General features: G+C 37.6%; 1 protein-coding gene across 4 annotated transcripts in view; it reads left to right on the top strand.

The window, feature by feature from the left end:
* MCTP1 (multiple C2 domains, transmembrane 1) overlaps positions 1-16,178 on the top strand; it is a 409,939-nt gene that overhangs the window by 52,394 nt on the left and 341,367 nt on the right. For all 4 annotated transcript variants that reach the window (XM_011989444.1, XM_011989446.1, XM_011989445.1 and 1 more), the window contains one exon: positions 14,356-14,470. In XM_011989444.1, the coding sequence (XP_011844834.1) occupies positions 14,356-14,470 (115 nt within the window). The remainder of the gene's footprint in view (positions 1-14,355; positions 14,471-16,178) is intronic.

Below are 16,178 nucleotides of genomic sequence, written 5' to 3' on the forward strand. Positions count from 1 at the left end.
TTTTTTAATGTAGCTATCTTGTTTTTCATATCCTGAATTGTTTTTCTGGCTTCTTTGTGTTGGACTTCTACTTTCTATAGGATATCACTGAGTTTCCTTGCAACCTATATTTTGAGTTCTTTATCTGTTTTTTCAAAGTATTTAATTTGGTTAAGATCCATTGCTAGAGAGTGAGAGTAATCCTTTAGGAGTATCAAGACATTCTGGCTTTTTGTACTGCCAGAGCTTTTGTGCTGATTCCTTCTCATCTGCTTCTTACTTTTGAATTCACCATCATTTGTAGGAGACTTTTAAAATATCATTTTTCCCTTGAGGGTTTGACTGTGGTGTATGTTGCATATGATCAACTGACTTATTTTCTGGATACTTGCAGAGAGCTAAGGCTCTGTATGTGTCTCTTCGTTGTATATAGCTTCTATGCTGTGGCTTTTCAGATGCTGCTTGTTGTACTGGTATATTATATGCATGAGTCAACATATGACCTTCCGTGGGGCTGAGAGTGTGGAGTTTCAGGAAGCTTATCTCATGTACTAGTACTAAGCTCTCTAGTAGCAAAGTTTGTGTTTGGTGGTGCAGTTCAGGCTTCAGTCCAGTATATAGCAGTTAAGAGTAGGAGCTGACTTGATGTTAGGTAGGCTGATGTTGAGTGGAAACACCCACCCTGAAGGGGTATTGGCAGGAAGAGATTGTGTTGTGGTGTACTGAAGTCTTGGGGGAAGGTAGTGGAGCATGCATTAGCTCCTCATCTTGAGCCAACAGGAATGTGATCTGCTTCCCTATTCCTTCCCTGTTGCAGGGTTCATGACTTCCAGTTCACAGAGACTTTGTCCTTTGTTTCCCCACTGCAGTGCAGGTACAGGCCATGGATATACGCCTCTGAGGGCTACCACCAAAATGGGCTCAGGTGAGAATCTCTTCCCCAGGCCAGATCAGGCAACTCTGCAACTTATCTGTCCTCCGTTGCTAGAACGCTGCCTCTCTGTGTAGGGAGTGGGAGTTGGACCCTGCTCTTAGTGTAAGCTGTGCTTGCCAATGTCGGAGCAGGTTGTGGTGTATATTTGTTGAGGATTCAGTGGTGGAGTAACTCAAGGGCAGAGAAACCACATGCAAGGCAGTGGTACCACAAGTGCACAATCAGTATGGCACCTGATATCTAAGTTCAAAGCTGAGGGGAGTGCAAGCATTCTTGTGCAAACTGGCCACCAAGTTCTCTGTCTCCAGGAGGTTCCCAAATCACCACAGATAGCATTGCCCTGAGTCACAAGGTCAGAGGGGTTCCCCAACAGTCTGGCTGTCAGGAGATTGTCAGAGAGGTGAGAGGAGCAGAGAAGCACTCTCCCCAAGCCTTTCCATGGGGTCTGAGTTCCTTGGGAGTCAATCTGTGCCAGATTCTTGCTGCTTTCCTTGTTTGTACCCCAGCTTCTTCCCATGGGTTCTCCAAGAGGTCCTGGCTCCCTTCCCTCACTTTCCCATTTGGAACTTGTCCATTCACAGTCACTTTGATCTTTCTGAGGAGAACTAGCATCCAATGTCTCTGGTCAGCCATCTTGAGAAAAGAAAAGAAAATTCACAAGGATTTTTTTTTTAAAGAAATGGAAAATGAGACTTCTAGGGCTCAAAAATGTTTCCCTATGTCTCACAGCAATTTAATACCATAACTAGGCTTTGTGTCCATGTTTTTGTGCTCTGACTCCTGTAATATTTCCTCTATCTTATAATAGATCTTCTCATCACCTGCCTCTAAATAACCACTTATATTTGAACAATTTCTTACAGTTACAAAACACTTTTACTTTTTTTTTTTTTTTTGAGATGGAGTCTTGCTCTGTTGCCCAGGCCGGAGTGCAGTGGCATGATCTCTGCTCACTACAACCTCCGCCTCCAGGATCAAGCAATTCTCCTGCCTCAGCCTCCTGAATACCTGGGATTACAGGTGCACACCACCACACCCAGCTAATTTTTGTATTTTTAGTAGAGACGGGGTTTCACCATGTTGGTCAGGCTGGTCTCAAACTCCTGACCTCATGATCCACCCAGCTTGGTCTCCCAAAATGCTGGGATTACAGGCATGAGCCACTGTGCCCGGCCTACATATTTTATCTCGTAATCACAACAATGTTTATGAGATATCTATTACCTGTTTTAAAGATTAGAAAACAAATACCAGAGAGGATAGTATTTTTGGCTGAAGTTAAATAATTGCTATCTCACCTGTGCTTTCTTCAACAAAATTTGTATCTTGCAACACAAAGTCTGCTTACATAGTCTAATTTAAGAAGAGAGTGGTCCATCTACATAAGACTTAAGAAAAGAGAATTTTAATTGCTTTGGTTCAGGTTATTTTATATACTGTATGTGTAGGTGGAAAGGTTATTAGTGATAATGAAGCAATGCCACACAGAGCAGTCAGTTTAGCAGACAATCCACGGGTGAGTAATTAGTGTTGTGGGAGTCCCAGAAAAGACATTCTGGGAGCACTGAATTTCCTACTTTTTTAAACAGCAGTAAATGTTGCCATTTATTGGGTCTGAGTATTTATCGGCCCATTTTGTTTAGTTTGGGCCACTGGGAAACCAAAACCCCAGAATTAAACCTAGGGTTGTAATTCAGTTCAAAAACAAAGTATAGTAAAGCTTTGATATGACCAGGAGATTGGACTTTTCTGCTTTCTGGTAAGCTGAGGGCTAACTTACCACTATAACCATGCATTCTAGTTTACCTGGGACAGTTTTGTTTCTACCTGTTTACACCATATCATTATTAATAGCACTCTTTTTCACTCTCCAAAGTATCCCATTTTGAATGATCAGTTACATGGTCACCCTAACCGTAGACTTTCTCCCAATTCTTGTTGAAATATTCGTTTAAAAAAACATGAAGTTTTTCCTCACTTAGTAGCTGCGGAGCAATAACCTTATTTGGCCTTTGAGTGGTGAGCTAGGCCCTCAGGGGTGCTGAACATGAACATCACACAGAACTGTGGAGGAGGAAGAAGGTGGATGAAGTGATTTCTGTCTGCAGCCTCTCTCTGCAGCTCACTTTCTCTATATTACTGTATTCTGACACTTGTGGATTTCCTGTGTTAACTGGCTGCTCTCTTGATCCTTGGCTTCTTTTGCTCGGTCTCGTTCTTTTCTTATTCTATTCTGTTGTAAGGGCCAAGGTCTCACTGAAGCTGTCTCAAAGAAGGCCAGATGAGGTAAGAAGGTCAACAGGAACCACAGAGACATCCAAGAGTACGGAGGAGTGGACCCTCAGCTCCCAGACGTACTTCAGGCTTTCAGCAGTGAAAGCTCATGGATCTTCACTCTCCTGTCCAATATTGTCATTACTGTGTTTTGGTTGCTTGGTCTGTTACAATGTCACACTCCATCCTCTACTGTATGTAGTTTTCTACCCATACTTCTGCTTAATTATAGCATCTGTTTCTTGACATGAGGTTACTCATGGCCTTATGACCTCTCCAACTTCTTTATTATGACTCTTCAGCTTAGTAGCCATTGTTAACATTTTCTTCTCTCTGAAATTCATTCAAATCATCTTTGCCTACTAATACTCTCTGCTAAATAACAGCCTAGCACCAGCCAGCCTGCTCACTGTCTGCCCTTAGTTTAGACACCTAGCTCGTGTCTAATCAGCTATGAGCAAGGAGCAAGGGAGTTGCATTTACTTGGAACCAAGCATAAGCTTTTCTTTCTGTTGAGGCTGTAAATTAGACACCATTGCTGATATACATACCGGGCTGTGCCCATTATTTGCCATAACTTTTCCTATTCTGTGTGAGGTCTTTAAAGTCACTTAATCAGTTGACTTCTAGCTAATCATAGTATTTCCTTGACAAATAGATACTTGAGCTTCATTGAACTTTGAATATCTCTGTGGCTTTTGAGTTCTGTTTTTAAAAATTAAGTTTTAAAAAACTTCGATTTCCACTTAATGGAGATTTCACTGTACATGTTTTCAGTATCATAGAAAGTAGGAGAGATGACTACGTAGAAACTGATCGTGACTAAGTAGAAATCATCAATGATCTCTCTGACAACATTGCTAAATTTTAAAAGTCAAAAAATTTAATGTCTGTCATGAAGTTTTAACTTTAAGTGGGCTTTATTGACAGACAAAGTTAAATCTGCAGTGATCATGGCCTGAGTGTATGAAACATTTTTGGAATAATGTAACCAATCTACAATCCACTTGGCATGGTAATACTAAGAGCACACCAGGAAATTCCCTGGAAGCTAGGCATACTCTTCCCCCACTGTACAGTGCTACAATAACCCTCCTGCTTTTTATTGATAATAAGAATGAGATTCTGTTTTATGATATAAATAAGAAAAGTCTGGAAAATCTTTGTGCATAGTTTTCACAAAGACTTGCTTCTATAATTGGCATAAGGATCAAGCTAGGCTACATATTGAAATTACTTGAGGGACTGTTGGGAAAAAAAAATTGATAACAGGTTGGGTCCTACCCTCAGAGTTCCTGAAGTCCAGCCAGAGCTGGACTCAACAAAATGGAGGGAACTGGAGATCATTTTGTTACGTGAAATAACTTTGGCACAGAAAGATAAACTTTGCATGTTCCACTTATTTATGGGAGCTAAAAATTAAAACAATGGAGATAGAGAGTAGGATGGTTACCAGAGAATGGGAAGGGTAGTTGGGGATTGAGGGGAAGAAGGGAGGGTTAATGGGTACAAAAAGTAGTTAGAAAGAATGAATAAGACCTAGAATTTGCTAGCACAACAGGGTGACTGCAGTAAAAAATAATGTAATTGTACATTGTAAAGTAACTAAAGCTATGTAACTAATTGGATTGTTTGTAACACAAAGGGTAAATGCTTGAGGTGATGACTATCCCATTTAACCTGATGAAATTATAATGCATTGCATGTCTGTATCAAAATATCTCATGAAACCCATAAATATATACACCTACTATGTACCCACAAAACTTAAAAATTTAAAGAATCAACCATGCCAGCTAACAGAGTAACTCCTTTATTTTTTCCTGTAATGAAAATCTGAAAAGGTAGGGAGGCGTTCCCAACTTTCATTTTACCAGCACCTTTATATCTTCTGGTGGAAGCTCTCTTTATTTATGTAAAAAGACCTCCCAAGCAGCAGAGCCTAAAGTCACTGGGACCCTTCTGTTGATTCCCACACATATTACCCAGGTGTTTCATGATATAAATAAGAAAAGTCTGGAAAATCTTTGTGCATAGTTTTCACAAAGACTTGCTTCTATAATTTGCACAAGCATATTGAAATTACCTGAGGGGCTGTTGGGAAAAAAAAAAAATTGATATCAGGCTGGGTTCTACCCTCAGAGTTCCTGAAGTCCAGCCGGAGCCACTAGTCTATCTAAAGTGAGGGAAAGAGGAGTTGAGCATAAGGAAATTTGGCATCACACATGTATGGTAATGACTCTAGTTCAAGCAAGACAGGAAGGCCTTCTGCAAAAATGGTGGCTTGCTGAGATAGAAGATGTGAATGCTCTGGTCATTAACTACTCATCCGTGATTTTTTTTCTGACTTTCCCATAAGTGACCTGATAAGGCTGTGAATTTATCCTGTGTTATAATCTACAACTTAAAACTTTGCACTTTGCATCTGATTTTGGGCTTTAGCCCCCAAACTTTTGATTATTACCATAGATACATCTTAATCTTCAAACTGTACCTAGAACTCTGAATTTTAAAGTTTGGGCTTTTTTCATTTGTCTACAGGTGGATATATAGTTTTTCCAACACCATTTATTGAAGAGACTGTACTTTCTCCATTGTGTATTCTTGACACCTCTATCAAAACTCAATTGATCATAAATGTATGGGTTTATTTCTGGGCTCTTTGTTTTATTTCATTTGTTAATATGTCTATTTTTATGTCAGTACCTTGCTGTTTTGATTACTATCACTTTGTAATAGATTTTGAAATCTGATAGTGTGATGCCTCCAGCTTTGTTCTTTTCACTGAAGATGGCTTTGGTCATTCAGGATTGTCTATGGCTTCATACAAATTTTAGATTATTTATTCTATTTCTGTGAATAACGTCATTGGAATTTTTATAGAGATTGCATTGAATCTGTAGATCCCATTGATTAGTATGGACATTTTAACAATACTAATTCTCCTAATCCATGAATATGAACAATCCTTCGTTTCTTGTGTGTCATCTCCAATATCTTTCATCAATGTTCCATAGTTTTCAATATACAGATCTTTCACCTTCTTGATTAATCCACTCCTAAGTATTTTTTATGATATTGTAAATGGGATTGTTTTCTTAATTTCTTTTTCAGATAGTTTGTTGTTGGCACATAGAAATACCACTGGTTTTTGTAAGTTGATTTTGTCTTCTGCAACTTTAATGAATTCCATTATCAATTCTAACAGTTTGGGGTGGCTTTTAGGGGTGTGTATGTGTGTGTGTGTGTGTGTATGTGTGTGTATTTGAATGCCTTTCATTTCTTTCTCTTGCATAATTGCCTTGGCTAGGACTTCTAGTACTATCTAGAATAGGAGTGTTGAAAGTGGGCATCCTTGTCTTGTTTCTGATCTTAGAGGAAAATCCTTCAACTTTTCAATGTTGAGCATGACGTTAGCTATGGACTTGTCATATAATGTTTACTGGGTTGAGAAACAATCCTTATATAACTAGTTTGTTGAGAGCTTTTATCATAAAAGAATGTTGAATTTTATCAATGCTTTTCATGTATCCATTGAGATTATAAGGTGGTTTTTGGCCTTGATTCTGTGAATATGGTGAGCCACATTTATTGATATGCCATATCCATTTTAGACTCTTATTTCACTCTTTATACAAGAATCAACTCAAAATGGATTAAAGACTTAAGCATAAGACCTGAAGTTGTAAAACTACCAGGAGAAAAAAATCAAGGAAAGCTCTGTGGTCTTGGAAGTGATTTCTTTGATAAGACCGCAAAAGCACAGGCAACAAAAGCAAAAATAGACAAATGGGATTGCATCAAATTGAAAAGCTTCTGCACAACAAAGAAAACAATTAACAGGGAAAAGACCATCCATAGATTAGGACAAAATATTTGTAAATCATACACCAATAAGGGACTAGAGTCCAAGATAGATGAAGAATTCAAACTACTCAATAACATGAAAATAAATAACCCTACTAAAAAATGGGCAAAGGACCTGAATAGACATTTATCAAAAGAAGATATGCAAATAGCCAACAGATATATGAAAAAAACCCCTCAATATGTGTAGCCATCAGTGAAGTGCAAATATAAAACCACAATAAGATATCACCTCATACCTGTTAGATTGGCTACTATGAAAAATATGAAAGTTAAGTGTCGACAAGGATGTGAGTAAAAGAGAAACCTTGTACACTGCTGTATTGTAAATTAGCATAGCCACTTTGCAAAACAGTATGGTGTTTCCTCAGAAAACTAAAAATAGAATTACCACATAATCCAGCAATCCCACATCTGGATATGTAGCCAATGGAATTGAAACCAATATCTGAAAGAGATGACTACATTCCCATGTTCATTGCAGCATTATTCACAGAAACCAAGATATGAAAATGCCCAAAATACCCATTAACAGATGAATGGATTAAAATGTGGAATATATGCACAATGAAATACTATTCATCCTTTAAAAAGCAGGAAATTCTGTCATTTGCAACAATGTGGATGAACCTGGAGGACACTATACTAAGTGCAGCCGTCCTCAACCTATTTGGCACCAGGGACCAGTTTCGTAGAAGACAATTTTTCCACAGACCAGGGAGTGGGGAGGTTGTTTGGGACCATTCAAGTGCCTTACATTTATTGTGCACTTTATTTTGATTATTATTACATTGTAATATGTAATTAAATAATTGAACAACTCACCACAATGTGGAATCAGTAGGAGCCCTGAGCTTGTTTTCCTGCAACTAGACGGTCCCACCTGGGGGTGGTGGGAGACAGTGACAGATCATCAGGCATTAGATTCTCATAAGGAGCACACGACCTAGATCCCTCACATGCACAGTTCACAATAGGGTTTGTGCTCCTATGAGAATCTAATGCCACTGCTGATCTGACAGGAAGCAGGGCTCAGGGAGTAATGTGAGTGATGGGGAGCAGCTGTAAATTACTGATGAAGCTTCTCTGGCTTGTCTACTGCTCACCTCCTGCTGTGTGGCCTGGGGTTTGGGAACCCAGGCTAAGTGGAATAAGCCAGACACAGGGAGACAAATATATGATCTCCTCATATGTGGAATATAGAAAACTTAAACTCATAGAAGTAGAGAATAGAATCGTGGTTACCAGAGGTTGCAGGGGTGGGAAGAAGGGGAGATAGATGTGGAAACAGGAGATGTTGATCAAAGGATACAAAGTTTCAGTTAGACAGGAGGAATACATTCTGGTGATCTATTCCACAGCATGATGACTATAGCTAATAATAATGCATTGTGATTTTCAAAATATTTCAAAATGAGAGAATTTTAAATACTTCCACCAAAACAAATGATAAATATTGGAGGTAACGGATGTGTTAATTAGCCTGATTTTCTCATTCTGAAATGTATACATGTAACAAAACATCCAAATGTATCCATATATATATATACAGTTGTTGTCAATTCAAAATAAAATGCATATAATTTTGAGTTTATCGTTTATTCCTCTTTTAAATGTAGGGCTGTTAGAAAAAGGCAGCCCTCCCCATTGCCTATACCCTTCATAATGTTCTGTCACAGCAATCACTGGATTCATCAAAGACTTGACTTTAAAATGGCTCTTTATTGGTAGGAGACTAAGTAGCTGTTTCACCATCTCATGACATTTTAGTGTCTCTCATCCTCGGATGTTAATCTGATAAACCAGGCCAAATGACCACTTCCCTCATTGTCTCTTGCCTGCAACCACTCCTACTATCAATCATTGATTCAAGGAGGGTTTTTAGTGGCAGAACACAGAATCCACACCAGATGATGTAAATGGAAAGGCAGGGCCAGAAGACCAGGGTTAGATATTGAAATACTGTTGGGAAAAATGCCAAACACATTAAAGTGGCAATGCCTTTGTCACTGCTGCCTGTTGTGTGGCATTCATGATACCAAGAACAGGATACTAAATTTCACCATAGCTTCCCTAGAAGAACCTATACCACACTACCAGAAAATTAGCTCTCCTTGCATACCACTTCTTTTTCATAACGTTCACCTCTATCTGCATTTGTCATGGTATATAAGTGCATTTTCTTAGCAGAACCTACACCACATGGGACAATCCTAGCTGCAAAGACAACAAGGAAATGTAGTTTTTACCTTTTCAGCCTCTTTACTACACAGAATCTAAAGGTTGAAGAGGTTTGAAGTACACATTGGTTTACCCAGTCTGTATTTTCTGCAACAGATGTTCAAAAGTAGAATACTAGGAAATAGCTAGATTACAGCTATTAAAGAAGAGAGATTAATTCCAGAGAGCACCTGGTGTTCCCTCCAGTTTATGTCTTGAATATCTAAATGTTTATATGATGCATCATTTGGCTTTAAGAAATCCAGTCTACAGAAGCAGGAAAAGAATGGGCTAGCAGAGAGAAGAGAAGGTAACTTTTATTTGAGTAATGTAAAAGACTTCATTAGGGAGGTAGCATTTAAACCTACAAAATTTTAAAGTTTCATGTTCTAGACCTCTTATCAAAGGTGTCTGGCATTTAAAGGTCTGGCATAATAAACCACATTGAAATAATAAATGAAGAATAAGGAGAGGTTAAACATAAAGCACTCCCTGAATGCCCAATTGGCCTTCCTGCCCATGATTCCTCCCACCTAGGATTCCTCCATTTGACAATCATGTCTTTCGTTGCTACTCTTTCTCTAATTGACCTCTGAAAATGCAAACGCTCCTGGGAAGAGTTTTAAAAATTAAGCTCTTATCAGTTATTAATGTCTTAGCTCATTCATTTAAAAACATGTACTGAGCACCTACTCCTTGCCAGGAACTCTGCTAAGTGCCCGGGATTTGGAGGGATACACCTGTGAACAAAACAAGCACGGCCTCTGCCTATATGGAGCTTACAGGTTAGCAGGAAGACGGGCCCTAAAAATAACTGCACAGATCATTAACTTCTTACAGCTGTTCAATTCTGTGAAAGTACCATTTTCTTGGTTACAAAAAGCAGACCACGAGAGCAGACAACTTAGATATATCATTCAGGATATTTAAAATTTCAGAGGTGAACAAAGTTTGTTTTAGAGATTTTAATATATGTGAGCCTAGCACTTCAGATACATATTTCCTAAGATAGCTTTATGTTTGGAAGCTTCATGAACACTTTTTAGAAGATACTTTACAATAAAAAATACACATTTGTTTCCAGCATCCCTCCATAACCAGCCTGCTGATTTTCTTCTTGGAACCATTATAGTGAGCCTGAGAGGAGATGTGTCTCTAGATCCTCTAAAGTTCTTGATGTTCTTTGATGGAGTTGGGTGATCCCTGGAGCTGACACAGTGGTGGCCTGGAGTTGCTCCTCCTCTCATTTCTGCTGTCTACTATGGGTGTTACCATCCTCCCAGGAGCACAGCTCAAACTTCGGTGTGACTCGCCCACTGTTTCCCACATCTCCCACATCTTGTCAGTTGCAAATTCAGTTGATCGAATCTCCTCAATCTCTCAAACCCATCTTTTGTTTTTGTTACCACTGGTCAGATCAGGCTCTTAAACTGAACAGTTTAAGACTTAAACTGACTTAAAATGACTTAAACTGAACAGTTGTAAATCCTTTTAAATAATTTCTAGATCCACGGGATTTCTCTACTCTCACCCCTCTTACAGAGGGAAAAGTCCCGAGTTTTGTTCATCGCTAAAATCTAAGCATTTGGCCCAGAGCATAAAACATGTAAGGCAGTAAGTGTGTGTTCCCTGGAGCCTGGTTCTGTTGTTTCTGTCTTCAGAAGCCTGTGATGGTTTGACATTGCCTACAGACTGAAACCTCCTTAGCTGGGCCTCACTGTACATTAGTCTTCATTTCCACCTTATTTTTCATGCAATCTAGTGATGCGCTTTTTGGTGACTGCTTACCATTGGGCTCATGTTGATTTTTCCTGATGCTCCCTCCTTCCAAATCTTCACTTGTCAAAGTTCTACACATATTTTCAGACCCTGCTCCATGGTTATCTTTATAAGGTCTCCTGAGAGTCTTCTCCCATCATAATTGATCCACTGTCCTTCTCTCCCAATGACTTCATACCTCCAGTATATTACAGTCAGTCTTTTATTACAGCTCCTGAGTGGACAGGGTTGGATTTTAAGTGCTAATTTTTATCAACTGGTAATGGCTGCCTGGAGCACTGTATTGAGAAGGATTCTAAGGGTATACCTGGGTTCCTCGAGTAGGGTGCCAAAGCAAATTGGATGCATTACATGAGTGTAGGAGGAGAGAACAAACTGCCCATGGATTCGCCAACTTTATTTAGATCCCCATTGATGTTTCTACTCAGCTGGATCAGGTGCTGGTAAAGACATCTTTCTATCCTTGTAGCCTCTAGCATAATTCATTTTCAATTTGAAGCTTAAATATTCTATTCCCTGATTTTAAAGGTTTATAATTTAAAATGACAAATATGACATTTGAGATAGAATGTGGTAATGGAAAAGAAAGATATAAAGTGCTAGTGAAATGGTCCTTGAAGACTGGGTAGGAAGACATGGGAAACAAGAAGGGAAGGCAGCCCTGGTCAAGAGTAAAGAATGAAGATACAAGTTTTTAAAGTGTAAATTCTATTCCGTTAAGTAAAAATGGTCCAGAATTTGTGGAAGAGAAGTGAAGGCTCAGTTTATAATGATAGGCTTGAGTTAGGTTGGTGCAAAAGTAATTGCATTGAAATTAATGGCAGAAACCACAATTGCTTTTGCACCAACTTAATATATCATGGGGGCTATGAATGCCTTCCTAAGAAGTATGGATATACTCAAGTATGCTGACGTATGATAGATAGTTTCGAACATAATCATGATTGTACATTAGAGTGAACAAATTCAGAGTGCCAAGTAGACTCTACTCCGGAAATATGCAGATGATTGAATGTTAGAAAAATCTGTCAACAAAAATTCTGTATGATCTTATTAACGTATGCTGAAAATCTATTGATAAAATTCAACTGTGCTTTTTTTTAAGCCCAAATAAATTAAGAGAAGAAAAAGCCTAAGCTTCATAAACGTCGTGTTAAATTGTGAAATACTAAAAGGCATGCACATTATAATCAAATCTAATTCAGAAATGTTCACAGTTTTCACCATTTTTTAACAGTCTTTGGAAGATAACACAATAAGATTTTAAAATAAGCAATTGAAATATTAGAAAATAAGAGTCAGAAGGCATTATATACAGACAATATGATTTCTATACACAGGCAACCCAAAATATGACTTGAAAAGTGACAGAATATAAAGTCACTTTACAAAATAATGTTTGTCCATTATACTAGAAATAACCTTATCAAAATGGAAATGGCAAAGAATGGTTAAGAGTACTGAATTGTATACTTGAAATTCGCTTCAATGTCTTCACCACAAAACAAAACAAAAGGGTAAACAAGTGAGGTGAGAGATGTGTTAACTAACTTGATTGTGGTAATCACTGCCCAAAACATATGTATATTGAATCATTATGTTGTATATCAGAAAATCATATAATTTTGTCAATTGTGACTCAATAAAGCTAGAACATTTTAAAGGGAAAGGTGTATGTGTATGTATTGACTAGAAAAGTGCCCATGATGTTTTTCTAGAAGTTGTTCATAATAGACAAAATATGATACTCTCTTTGTTTAAAACTAGGGAAAACTGAAAGCCCAACCACAAAAAAACAAAGCTATATGTATGTGTATATGTTTTCATAAGACTTTCAAAAGTGTGAAAAATATTTCCCAAATTGTTGTCACTGGTGGCCACAATCAGATGGGTAAGGGAAGAGCAAGACAATCATTTTACTTTTTACTCCTTTGTTGTTCAAAGGCCTGATCCAAATGAGTGGTAATAGGAATTAAAAGAAAAAGACAATTGGGAGATGTCATACAGAAATGGAGTGGGGGGGATTTGACAACTATTTGGATGTGGGTGGGAATCAAATGAAGAAGTCAAAGATGACTCAGCAATTTATAGGCTGAGTGACTGAGGGATCATTTATAGAAACAAGGATATCATGAGAAGGTGAAGTGAATTATTTTTTATTGTTACCAGAGGAGAGACAATGAGTTCAGGTTATCAATCAAAGCTGTGCTGCCTCTTGTTTTAAATAATAATTGCTCCAACAGCAAAGCTATTTGCCTTGATCTTAAAACCTCAAAAAAATATGCTGCTTTAATGAGCAAATGTCGGATATGTGAATTATATACCTTAAAGATTGTTTAAATGCTGCTTTATTGTTTCATTTTATGTGAATTATGGAATTAAAAGACTGCTGTCTGTTATTTTACCTCATCCATGCATATTCTAAGACAAAAGGACATTTCCTTTTGAATCAGAAAAAAAATTTTAAGAATTTAAATTAATCCCAAACACACAAAGGAAAGCTTTCCTATTGTATACAGAATGACACAGACTAAAAATATGACCTGAAGAATTTTTACTACATGTTTCATTTATGTTGTTTTAATATAGTTATTCCTCGTAATTCAATGCCTAGTAAATTATTAAGAGTATATTGTTGCTAAAAATAAATTCTATAGAGGCAGCCTCACAAACATTTTTAGATCTAGGAATGGCTTATGCACTTTTATTCCGTACAAAGCAGCACTAGAAATTTAGCCCCATTGAGAATATATTTCTTGCAAATATTGCCAAAATGCTAGGTGAATTTATTTCTATATAATTATATTTTATGTTGGGGCTGAAGCAGAAGTGCTTAATTCATAGGTATGAGCTTTTCTGAACAGATAAATGAGTCAACAGTCACCTGAATCAATCATTTTAGTTTTAATTTCCGGTTAGGTAGAAGTGAACTGCTCTTGTTCTTATTCTCCACTCATCATTGATTATGTTTTCACTTCACACAGTATTTCTATGTTCATATTTCTTAGTTGGATTGTGTGGAGACTTCCATGGGAAATGTTTTTATATTCCATTTGTTATCCATAATCTGAGTTAAAACAGGACATTTCTGTAACTGCCATGTTTTTATTTTGAGTCTAGAGAATTTCATAAATTTCGAAACCTTCGGAGAACTGGGTGATGATAAGACTGTATTAAATCAGAAGATTATTTATTTTATTGAGTAATTCTTATGATTAGGGTTAAGCTACATATGGTCCCCCTTTGGAAAAAATAGAACAGAGATAATAAATTTAATATTTTTTATATTTTGTGTTTTCCAGAAAATAAGCACTGCTGGAACCAGTAATGCGGAAGTCCCCTTGGCTGATCCCGGCATGTACCAGCTGGACATTACATTAAGAAGGGGTCAAAGTTTAGCTGCTCGAGATCGAGGAGGTAAGAGCATAAGAGCAATATCACCTAGAAGCTTTTTTATGTGTTTATGACAAACTTTGTTTTCCATGTGATTGCTTGAGTTATAAAAAATTAACTAGAATATAATTTTTAGAAGCTTGAATTCAAAGACACAGTTTGACGCATTACTTGACTCCCATGACCATGGTGGAAGACGTTTTGATGCAAGTTCCAAAACTCTGACTTATTCCTAACCCAGACAGCAAAGTCACTCTCAAACTGCTGATAAATTAGACTCTACATCATATGTAATTACTGACATAATTGGTTACATAAGTGAGGCATACATTTGAAGCCATATCAGAACTTACCTTTTGGTAGACCTGAAATTCTTTTTGCTACATACATTTGTTCAGTTGAATCTGTTCACACTGCAGGACCCAGGACTAATATCTCTCCAAAACTTAAGAGATTCCTAACAAATGATCTTTTGAGGCCTGGTCAGATCTGGCAGTAGTCTCATGGTGGGTTAAACACATTTTGTAGGTCATGATGAAGGATAAAACAAGGCATAAAACAAGGCAAATGCTCTTAAGTTCCCAGATTCCAAATCCCAAGGCAATCTCCTGATAAACTAGGATAGGCCACATGAGGGATTCCTTGAACCCAGGATAGAGGCAGGACCAAGGATAGACCCTACATAGGCTGTGTAGCATCCTTTGCACATTTTGAATGTGAGCACTGCAGGAGGTGGATATGTTGGGGGCGCTGAGAGCCCTCAATTCCAAAGGAGGCTGAGTTTGGGGTAACTCCTCCTGCCAGGAGGAAGGAGAGTCCCCAAGCCTTGCTAATTCATTGTCAGACAACCCTGAGAGTGCTCCTGGCACCATATGATCCTGTTTTATTCCTCCTACCCTATTTGACGTCATATGTAGGGAATAGAAGGAACCAGATTAGGGCTTCAGTTTTAATTTGTCTCCTATATCTAAAGGAATAAAATAGAGAAAAAATAATTTAATATAATACTAGAGTATTTTATGACTAGGAACTGTACAAATAATAGATTCAATTGTTAAGTAAAAACTAGTAAATACCAAACATTCTTGTCTGGGTGTGTTGGCTTACACCTGTAATCCCAGCACTTTGGGAGGTCGACATGGGAGGATTACTTGAGGCCAGGAATTTGAGACCAGCCTGGACAACACAGTAAGACCTTGTCTCTAGAAAACATTTTAAAAAGTTTAAAAAGACATTCTTAGTGAGGGAGTATGTGATTGATGATATTAGAATTTTAAAAGATAGGAGAAGTTTTCAAAATAACTGTCTGGTTTAGTAGCTAAGGACAAGTGTTTATTGATTTGAACTGCCTGTTTCCAAAGAAGATACAATTAAATTAGATAAAGAAAATAATGCAAATAACGAAGTATTATTTTGCTATATTTAGTGTATACAACCTTTTTTTTTTTAGTTTTCAAAGTGCTCTCAGTTATACCATTCGATCTAAAACAGAATTGGACAAGGCAACAGAAAATCAAAATTTTAGTCCTACATAGGCCCCCAACAATTTGAAATGCATACATGTACAATAATTTGTTGTAGCATTGTTTATAATTATAAAATATTGGCACTAATGTAAATACCCATAAATAGGGGAGTGGTTGAATAAACTATGGCATATCTACATGGCGGAATACTATGGAGCTGTAAAAATAAATATTGAAAATCTCTAGAAATTGATATGAAAAAATGT

Source organism: Mandrillus leucophaeus, unplaced genomic scaffold (genome assembly GCF_000951045.1).
Source record: "Mandrillus leucophaeus isolate KB7577 unplaced genomic scaffold, Mleu.le_1.0 Scaffold353, whole genome shotgun sequence".
Classification (NCBI taxonomy): Eukaryota; Metazoa; Chordata; class Mammalia; order Primates; family Cercopithecidae; genus Mandrillus; species Mandrillus leucophaeus.